The sequence below is a fragment of the Mya arenaria genome, chromosome 12 (genome assembly GCF_026914265.1).
Source record: "Mya arenaria isolate MELC-2E11 chromosome 12, ASM2691426v1".
In the NCBI taxonomy this organism is placed as follows: Eukaryota; Metazoa; Mollusca; class Bivalvia; order Myida; family Myidae; genus Mya; species Mya arenaria.
Window position 1 is genome coordinate 16066850 of NC_069133.1, and position 11360 is coordinate 16078209.

Below are 11360 nucleotides of genomic sequence, written 5' to 3' on the forward strand. Positions count from 1 at the left end.
GTGGTTATTTTAACCCCGATATCGTTGAGTCTATGACTTTTTATAATGCGTCGAATGAGCTTTTAAATGGGGCTTGAAGGTATCGCAAAGCATTAACATTTGAAATAATAATGCAGATGTAGCAAAAAACCCTGTTATATTTGGTTTTATTTCCCTTTAAGCCTAGTTTCTGCAACAAGTTCCTGTGTAGGTCCACGTACTTAGGTCCAATGCTGGAAATCCTAACTTGCCAACGGACAAAGATAGAAATGTACCCGTATGTAAAAAATAAATCAAAATATATTTTTACTGTAATTTGTTTAACTGAGGTATAAGAAAAAGATGTACAATGGCCGCTCGTGTAAGATACGTTCATCCCAAACCGTCGCGCAGGATGATCGGCGGAAACTCGGTAAACCCCGTTTACACAATAAACCCTGCGCAAGGGTTGGGATGAAAGTTTATTTACAAAATAGTGTTTCGCAAAGTTAAGAAATGTTGTCAAATCTAGATTTAGTTTGTATCGTCACTACGTTATTGAAATTGGCTGTTTGTCGGCTACAATTTATTATCCCTGTTGCATTCTGGGTGTTCTGAACAAGCTATAATTATCAATTCTCAACTAACAAGAGCACAAACAAATTTACATTATTACTTTCATCTTATGGCACCATGTTTAAAATGTTATTGTTAAGTCAGATCATGAGAAATATTTTACCAATCACGCTTTTGCATTTAATGTGTATGTATTAACGAATGCTATTAAAATAAACCAACAGCCTAATAATTCTCTTGTAGAGAAATCGTAAAAACAACGTTAAAATCAACTATCCTTTGGCAAAGTTGCTGATTCGTTTTGCAGCCGGCAACATCACAGCTAATGCTAAAGTCAGAGAAATAAATTTGTTGGTAACGTGAAATTATAACTGATTCAAATGACTACTGATTAAAATTGGGTCTAAACTTATGTGCAAACTACAGAAACTAGCTCAGTAGCCACAAGTTTAAACATAAACCCCGTTTAGTGGAACTGGGTAAACGCCAAAGACATAGAACACAAAAACATAAAAGCACAAACAAGAAACATGGAAAAACAACACAAAACTCCACAAACAGCTCAGTGCAATAAAACTTAGTATGTCTATCAAGGATTGTTAGGTAGCGCCTTGAAAATGTCAGTATAATGTAAATTTACTGGGGGATTAAACCATTGTGTGTGCACTACCTCACTCTTATCCCAAAAATCCCGAAGAAAGTAATAAAGTAAATGGTTGAACATCATTAAGGTGTTTCTTAAACATTCGCTTTTCTAGTTTTTGCCATAGTCTCGTCAGTAAAAGATAAATTTACTGGGGGTTTAAACCAGTTTACATGCACAAACCTCACTTATCCCAACAATCTTGAATAAAGAAAAAACGTAAAAGGTATCTTATCAAAGTATGCATAAACTTGAGGAAACCTAATAATAAAACAAATAATAATACACCAATAAGTAAACCCCAACTACTTTAATGATTAGAGATCCCAACTCTATCTGCAGACGGAGGAATACAATTCAGAGTACCTAATGCAATTTTAATTCAAAGATACGATGCAGTCATTGTTTGAAACTATAAAAGTCTGCCTTAGAAAATAATATGTTTAAAACTGTGTGATTATAGAGTTTCATAATAAAAGCATCATTGTGCTAAAACCGGGAATAAATAAGAAAACATTATTAAAAATAAAAACGGAATGTATTAGCTAATCCTTTCCTCCAAATGTTTATGTAAAATATTGGAAGAAAATGACGTCACATGCCAAAACATTCCGAGCCAGTCAAAGACGGTTAAAAGATTAGTTTAGTTCAATTTGAATTAAATTAAGGCTAATGTATTTCAATTGCAGTTTTATCATTTGGATTTTATTGCATATTACTTTTTTTAAGGAAATGGGTTTGCCGCAAATGCGCGAATGCGCATTGGCTATTTTATTCAGCGCGCGCTGAGTAGCGTATATACGCGTGTAAAGGAAGTTCATTACCCGCTGGTACATAGCATAGGCGTACAAGACTGATTATGCAAGTACAAGACAGGTTATGCCATCTTAGTTCAGACACCTAACACGTCGATACATCCCTGGGGTGTGGTATCAGTAGCAATATGTATTATGTAACCCAATCTTTTATAAAAGAAAATTAATTTGAGTCAAGCCTTACATTTATACACGCATTCTTTACAAAAACAAATACAATTTAATGAAAGAAGTTTATTTCCTGAAGAATAACAACAACACAAAACAGATACATGTTGCGAGAAATGACAATACTTTATGAATTTAAACAATAACTGATGGACAAATTGTTTAAGTACTAGTAAACAAAACAACAAATCACATACATATTAATACAAACTCACACCACGATTAAAAGGGAAAATCAAACAACCCCTATAACCACTATAACACAAGTATTGAGTTAATATTCAGAAACAAAGTTTATATTTAGTAACAGTGTATATTCAGGAACAGATGACACACTGAAACAGTGTATATTCAGAAACAGTTTGTATTCATGAACAGTGTATATTCAGGAACAGTTTGTATTCAGGAAGAGTGTATATTCAGGAACAGTTAATATTTTGGAAAAGTTTATTTTTAGGTACAGTTTATCTGATCCAGATACACATTTTATGTCCAGGAACAGTGTATATTCAGGAACAGTTTATATTCAGGAACACATTTTATATTCAGGAATAGTGTATATTCAGGAACAGTTTATATTTTCAGGAACAGTGTATTTTCAGGAACAGTCTATATTCAGGAACAGTGTATATTCAATTTAAGCAACTAATGTCTTGTAAGTTATGGTTCTTTACTTTCATCGAAAACTGCCTTTGAAAACGTTACGTTAAAAAACAACAGACTGGGAATATATTGTTGAGTCGGATAATTCAGCTTCATCAATATTCCATTGGTACTGTATTAATCATTCAGACTTGAGCTGAAAGAATGTTATTAAACGTATTGTCAATTGTATTGTCGATTGTATTGTCGATTGTTCAGCAGTGTATTCCAGTGAATACCTGAAATTAAATCATAATACAATTAATAATTAAAATCGTTTATGTTTACCCATCAAACCCATACAGTTGAAATGTGTACGCGTAATCAGTAAAAATGCATGAGTTCTGTGTCATTTGAACATGTATACATTTTGAAAAATAGAGTTTTATTCTTTCAAAGGATTTTGAGTATATATAATTAAACGCTAAGATTGTACGTTGTCTTTTACATTGTTTTGCTTTTATAACAAGTCTGAACATTTACAAATCTGGAAAACATAATCTGCCATTTTTTTAATTACTGGACCCAATATCATGATATAACTTCCGTTAATATCCATTTCAGGAGTATGTTTTTCGCATCAAACATAGCATGATTAAAATTCTTATAGATATTTTATTCTTTAAAATGTATTTACTTATAGGATTCCTTGAAAAAAACTTTTGTTAACGACCAAGAGAAAAAAAACCTGTACTTAAGTTTTATGAGTTGTACTTAAGGATGTTTAGTGTGTAAAATGCCAATCTTTCCTTTGGAATCTTAAACAAAGTTTTTAAGCATCATATTTCATAACATACTGTGTGAAAAGTGTATAAATTCAACTATATTGAATATTGTTTTCATTTTATGGCAGACAACGAGAACACGTTTTCTTCTGCACTGGACATTGCGACAGGTAAACGAGAAAAGTTAAATGTCGCATCATATGTTTACCTATCGCAATGTTTCATAACAGTGTTCAGTAGCAACAGTCTAAATTTTAAGCCCCCTTATTTAAATAAGTTTTGTAATTTCCAACTATAACATTTTTAGACTTTCTTGGTTCAAAAAAGGAAGCTAAACATAAGGACAAAAACATCATTATTTCGGATCTTTAAATCATTTTGTTTTTCCTTCCTTGCCTTCCAAACAACTCATATTATTTAAAACCATGGAACAGCTAGATTTAACTCTTTTAATTTATCTTTAAATCAATGATACAGTATGTTTATCAAATATAACGTATAATACTACAACTTAAGCTCAAGACACAACATTTATCCAAAACAGAAAGTAGAGTTCTTGTTTTTGACAATGTTAAACAGAGCGAAAAGACTGTCAGACTGGTATATTCATCACCATATTTAAATTAACATGATTGCCGGGAATTACGTCGCCTTAAAGTACATATGGAATTTTGTAATTTCCAACATTTCCCTAAAATTTCGACTATTAATAAGTATATGATTACGAGCTGAAATAGGAACCTTGCGTGTTTGTGTTGGCTTTTACGACAACATGTGCAAATCGGGGTTTACAAAGTGATACACGGATTAAAACGTTTACCTGACACAACAGTTGAAAACAGCGCTGAGCATTTATTTAAAAACTGAAAGTAAATTTTCCGTAAATTGAACGGTGAGTATTAATTAGGTGTCGCCATTACGTTCATTTGTACTTCAAGGTTAAATAAATTGTCATTGAATTAGGATTTGGATTTGAACTGATTTTTCTACATAAAGGAATCAGTACGTGTTGTTTTTACTCTTACGAATAACTTCTAGGGGCTGATATTTTATGGGTGGTAGACACAGGCGGCGTTGTCGTCAAGAAAACGTCCTAATGTATTGGGGGCAATTTCTATTATTGAATACGATAAATGCCAATCTATTTCAAGTTATTTATCGAGAAATAACGAACGATATCATCTGCTAGAAACCCTTGCATTGTGTATTTTTGTGAGTTTTGGCAATTTTATAGTGCTTACTACACAAGCAAGTTTCACAACTAAAAGAACTATAACAATATCCATATCAAAATATTGTATAATCTAAAATGAACCGCACTATAGCAATTTCCCGCGTACTGATTACATCAGTGTTATAAAAGTAACATCGAAACGTCAGACAACAATCAGTCATAAAACTGATCTATTCACGGATTTCGATATCAGGGACAAACCACTGTTTCCATACTACTAAGCAATGAAAGTGAAAAACCTTTTGCTGTATTTGGCATATGTATTTATACTGCATGAATGCAACCATACTTAAGTGCTGCGGAAATTAAATCAAAATTATTCACTAGAAATGATACGGTTACGGGAACGCTTTTGACAGAGGCGAGTTCTCCAAGCACTGCGGCGTGTGCTGTCCACTGTCTTGCTAGGGGATCAGACGGGTGCAATGCAGTGAGGTTCAGGGAGCTCTCAATGGGTTGCCAGCTTATTGCTCTAGATTCGAGCTCCCCCACAGAATTTGCGGCCAGTTCAGAATGGCAGCTGTTTGTTACAGTAAGTGGAATTTTACATGTATTTGGCATAAAGCAAAACAAATCAACTCATTTTGTACCACTTTACCTGTAGAGAAACACTGTTTCATGTAGATAAATGGCAATGTTTTAGCTCAAATAATATACTCTGTAAAGGACTGTCTTGCCCATACAACATCTCTGATAAGAATAAATTTGTGGTCGGATTTATACTTTTCTTAAATAAACTTTCAAACACTTTCGGTTACTGAACAGTCTTTTTCGACATGATTATGTTCAAATGTTTTCTGAATAATATAAATAAAACTTCCTAGTTTCATTATGCATCTGAGGGCTTCGTGTTATCCTTATGAGTTATTTATAATGAATCATGTCGACAAAAGGGAGAACTTCGTTCAAACGTATGTGTTCAACATCCAGAACAAAAAACATCATAATTGGAATGTAAACAAATCGTTGAAATGCTGACACATTCTGCAAAAATATTGCTTAATTGAAGACAATTATTATTTAAAAGAAAACAAGGAAAAATAGGAAATTACTTTGCAACAATGGGTCGAAGAGTTATAATAATTCTAAAGTGCACAAACAACACAGTATTATGACTATGACCACAATATTTCACTATATTCATTTTAAGATATCCAGAGTGAAAAGGGAAATAGTTTCAAACCTTTTAATCCAATAACTTAAGTATGTACTGTGCTCATTTTTACGTTGCTATCCCTCAGTTTTTTTAAGTCAATTCCTTCAAAGAAAAGACGTTTAAAGCAGAAGGAAATATATCTCAGCAAAAAATGAGACCAAGAATTAAACAATGCTTATGTTATACATAAATTCACATTGCTATCAATAAATGATCAACATGTCCCTGTATTACTTCCAGTAGTTTCCAAGTGTCTCCCACTGACCTGTTGTTAAGACATTACAACGCAAATACCAAGAGGAGATAACTCTGCAATAATCAATAGCCATATTCTTGCACTGAGTACAATTTTACATTGCCATCTATAAATGATCAAAGTTGCAACTTTTTCCATATAATAGTGCTGGAGCAATGCCCTGCACAACTGTTGCTATTAAAAATGAGCAAGGGAATATAACTTTTGAACAAAGAGCCCTCGAGTTCTTACTGAGTTCTTACTGAGTGGACAACATAACATTGATTTTTGTCAACGTCCGAATTTACATTGAATTCCTTAAAGTCGTTTCGAACGAACTTAAAAATGACACAAAATTTTCAATAGTCATCCGAGAATTGCTTCTATTGAATATGTAAGTTTATATCTTCATATTCTACTAAATGTTGCAGGCCTTATTTGGAAAGCGCTCGGACTGTTTTAATTTTGTGTAGAATGGTGATATTAATTGTGGTATATTTATCTTGAATCACCAATTGCAATTATGTGTAGTCAATCATTTGTATGGACGTTTCAGGTTAAAAGTCTATGAGACCCCAAAGCACATGAGACAACAGGCTTATGTTCCATAAATATTAAAACATAACCATTCAAAAATGTTTGAATGTTCAGAGACAAGCTGACGAACATCTAATTGTACGGGTTTTAGACAATAATATGATTAGACAGCTTAGTTTTTTTTATCAGTATATGATTGCGTTATACTGTGACAATTCTTGAGTATACCTACATGCTTTTATATCCGGAGTATGTTTTTTAATAGAAACAAAATAATAATATACAAACATATTCTGTTTTATAGCAGGAATTAAGATGTCCCCAAGATTGGATTAGAATCGATTCATCTTGTTACTACCTATCAACTGGACTAATGACGTGTGCAGATGCAGAACTACACTGCGAAGAACTAGGCGGGCCGTTAGCTGCTATAACGACTCAGGAAGAAAGTTCATCCATATTTGCCTGGCTCGATAATGAGGGGGTTGTCACGGGGTTAGTATGGATAGGAGGGAATGACATTGTTGAAGAAGGCACATGGGAATGGTCGACTGGGGAAGAGTTTGCGTTTGAGGAAATGAGCAAAATTAGTGAGCCGAATGGTTCCACTGGGGAAAACTGTCTCGTGATATACATGGCCGGAGTGGCATGGGCTGATTATGCTTGTTCAATTACAATGTCAAATTCTGTATGTGAAAAAGGTATTTGAGTGCGCAATTATATGTATCAATGTGGAAAAAAAAACTATAAATAATGGCATTATTGTAAAAGTAAGTATATGATTTTGTGTGAAATGGATATATTTGATAGTTAGCGATATATATCTTGAATATATCAATAAAACGTTCTTGATACTATTATTTTTGAGTTGCCTTTAGGCAAACTCTCTGGAGTCATGTTTGATACCATATTTCAGAGTTACACTATTTTTCGCGGACCCCTTGATTCAGGTAGAATGCCGCGCTGAAAGAAGTTCCATATCTATCATGTTTTCCACATGCATAGTTCAATTATTATGTGTGATGTGTCTTAATAAATCATTTATTGTGCGAGTCTGAAACTCGATTATTTGCATTTTGGTCAAATGAAGGTATTAAAAATGATTTATCCTGTCTCGTAGTAATTTATGCTTTTACATATTGTCAGAGGGGTGAGCTCAAGACTGTGTTAAGTGTAAAGCAATAAAGAATGCACTTAGCACAGTCTTGCGCTCACCCCTCTGTCAAATTGTGCAGTACCGGGTAATAAAAGTAGTCCATTGAATTTCCCGCCAGCTTGTCAAAACCCGCCCAATTCTGTGGTACTTCGGCTAAAAGTAGTCCATGAATGTGAAGTGTCGGGCGTGCTATTTTGTTATTTCATTAAAATAAACGTATGGAAATTAAAAAAAATTAACGTCGAAAAACGTTTGTTATCATAAGTGATTTATATACAATTCATTTTGAATGTTCGACTAAAATATCGCGGAGGAATCGTCGCCAGCTTCAATCCGGGCTAACTCTTCTACAAACCACAAACTATATCTGGTAAGTAGCCAACTATAACAAATTGTTTTTCCTTCAATTTCTTATTGTATGTGTTGAGTATTTTACAATCATAGCAGTGCATTGTTATTTTTGTCTTGTGACATATCTGCACAATTTACAAAGCGTCCGAAGTCAGTCATTTTTCAAAAACTCTGGGCATCGTTCAACAACACCGGAGCCTGCCATTTTGTAAAATCTCGGCCCTCGTTCAACAACAACGAATCGACAATCAGCAGTTCCGTTTGCATGCACTTGAATATATTGTCATTCACTTGAGTTTTCTTTTTATCGTAGGTTATTTATGTTTGATGTTCTCTGTGCATTTTTAAACAAACCATTTTTGGACAAACTACGTGAATTCGACTTCGGAAAAACGATCCGTCTTCGTTCATTTTAGCATGCATGGACTAATTTCGTAACCAAGCCTTATGTTTATCTCGGGTTATATATGTATGTTGTATTCCGTGCATTTCTACTTAACGTTACTCGAGTGCGCATGCTAAATTTAGGTTATCATTTTACTGCGCTATTCGCCCCCACCACCATTATCAAACACGTACATTTGGGATTTTTTTATTGATAATCACACACACAGACATGTATTGAATTGACATATTAAAGACTGGTTAAAAATCAATTAACATTTTGTTTACATCAAGAGTTTGATAATCAATAGTTTGAGGTGTTTGGAATATTGGATACATTGTTAAAATATTGTAAAGCAAGTATTTGAGAAGCACTTGTGACTTTTTTTATCAAGTGTTTACATCACACGTGTTTGAATATTGGAAACGAGATTTTAATTGTTAAGTGTGTGTTTGATCAATAGTTTGATTTTAACTTTTTCATTTTTATTGGTCGAGCTTCTTTGATTCTAAGTCCTTTGGACTGTATTGAGCACAAAGTGTATTCTAAGTGTTTTCTCAAAGTGTATATATATAAAAGTGAACACTTAAAAATTGATTGCGTAATTGTTATACAAAGTATACCATCACCCATACATAGAGCTTATTGGATAGAGTGTAACAGGATTTGCCCTATGTGTCTGTCTAGCCGTACACATGTTCGTGTCTGATCCGTATCTCCCGTCATGAATAAATGATTTTTTAAATTTTACAGAAATGTTAACCACATCCAAGTTTATGTGTTGCAGGTCAAAGTTCAATGTCACAAAGCTTAATTGTCATATATTCTACTAATACAGCTAGTGACTTCATATTTGGCATGTAGGTGTACCTGATGGAGCCACCAATTTTCAGTGGTAACATTTGAAGGTCAAGGTCATCCTTCAATGTCAAAGGTCAACTTTTGAACTATTGCAGATACAGAATTGATACTTGACATGCATATGTATCTCATTAAGTTGCAGATATTCATTTGTAACATAACACAGTCAAGGTCATCCTTCAAGGTCAAATGTCAAATTTATTTGTGACAAGACCCTTTGGGCGCATTGGTGTTTCAACTACACACTTTTATTTACCATCGCAAGGGTTACAATTTGACAGGGTAATAACTAACGGTTTTTTTTGTGTGCAAATTTAATGCCCCTTTACAGGCAGACAAATGTTGGCATACATAAAAGATGATGATTGAAAATAAGCAATCAAAAACTTCTTTATGCCACATCAAAGATGTCGATGTTATTTCTCCTTGCAGGACAGCGTTGCCACTACAGTAATGATGAATGACAAAGAGGTGAATGTGCGGACCATTACGGTGGAGGACCGTACTGGGAAGGTGAAAGTCAGCCTGTGGCGCAACATTGCAGCAGAGCCTGTGGTGTTGGGGGATGTTGTTGCCATCACCAATATTGTTGTCAACAGCAAGAGATATAACAATGAGGAATCCCTGTCGTCAACACAATTTACAAAGATAGAGGTAAATGCTATATCTTGGAACATACAAACATACATGTACTCGAGCAAAAGTTCCTTTCCAAATCCTCTGATCTACCTAAACTATTTGCAATGCACAGACTTGAATTTTAGCATGAAGGTGCATCTCAATGACCCACACATTTTGAGGGTCCACTTGTCAAGGTCACATTCAAGATGTAAAATTGCCATTAAATTTTCATCCATTTGACAAACTTCATATTTAACATGATATTGCATCTCAGGAAGCCGCTCATTTTTTTAGCGGCCATGTTAAGGTAAAGATGTCCCATTAACATCAAGCGTTTCATTTATGAAATGTTTATACTACCCCTGGCAATTACGCATGCAAACTATTGCGATAGTGTATTTGTCCCATAGTGTATTTGTCCCATACTTTAACTTAAAAACTACTTGAAAGAATTAAAGGAATTGAAGGAATTTGATTGAAACTTGCAACTTAGATAGATAGCAATGTGAAGTTGTGCACTTTGCAAGGGTTATAACGCTTGGTCAATTTGTTACAGAGTTATCTCCCCTTGTTCCATAGTTTAATAGTGTAAACTTTGTCCAGAGCATACTATGACAACTACTAGATTATATTTGATAAAGTTTTAAACAATGGTAGAGCTCAATTAGAGAAAGTACAGTTTACAAATACCATAACCCATGTTTGCTTAATGACAGAGTTATTCCCCTTTGTTACTTTTTCTTGTCCAGTGCATAACTTGAAAACTACCGGATGGAATTTCATATACTGCATACAATGGTAGAGCTCAATGAAAGGAAGTGCAGTGTACAAGAACCATAACCCCTTTATGCTTAATAACGGAGTTATTCCCTACTTTATTTATATAGGTTACTGACATGCCAAACACCGAGATGACGGCCACCATTCTAGGACTTGACCTGGGTGATGTGGAATCCCAGTTACTCACAGAACAGGATGGAATCTTCAATGTATCAAACGAAGTGCTAGTTGCAGCCTTTCAGTGTCAGTTGGAAGACATTACAGCCAAACTACCAAAAACACTGAATTTCATAGCCAAAGGACAGTCTGTGGTCACCTTTAATGAGTGAAAAATCATGTTCAAAGTTTATAGTTTAGAGATGTTTACTTTTCATACACTGGAGCACGACAGTCTGTGGTCACCTTTAATGAGTGAAAAATCATGTTCATAGTTTATAGTTTAGAGATGTTTACTTTTCATACACTGGAGCATTCATAGTGTTGCCTGTTATATCATTCCATCACCAAAAATTACCAA

The 11360-nt window shown here is 34.2% G+C and overlaps 1 protein-coding gene across 1 annotated transcript; it reads left to right on the forward strand.

Moving 5' to 3' along the window:
• The first annotated feature begins 4948 nt into the window (after positions 1-4948).
• LOC128211024 (galactose-specific lectin nattectin-like) lies at positions 4949-7428 on the forward strand. The gene is made up of 2 exons (XM_052915401.1): positions 4949-5293; positions 6994-7428. The coding sequence occupies exons 1-2, from the start codon at positions 5039-5041 to the stop codon at positions 7396-7398; spliced, it is 660 nt and encodes a 219-aa protein (XP_052771361.1). The 5' UTR covers positions 4949-5038; the 3' UTR covers positions 7399-7428.
• Positions 7429-11360: the final 3932 nt, after the last annotated feature.

Excerpts from the sequence above, each read along its gene's own strand:
- LOC128211024 (XM_052915401.1), top strand. The coding sequence starts at position 5,039 with ATGCAACCATACTTAAGTGCTGCGGAAATTAAATCAAAATTATTCACT. Across the intron at positions 5,294-6,993 it reads AATGGCAGCTGTTTGTTACA|CAGGAATTAAGATGTCCCCA; the intron begins GTAAGTGGAATT and ends TCTGTTTTATAG.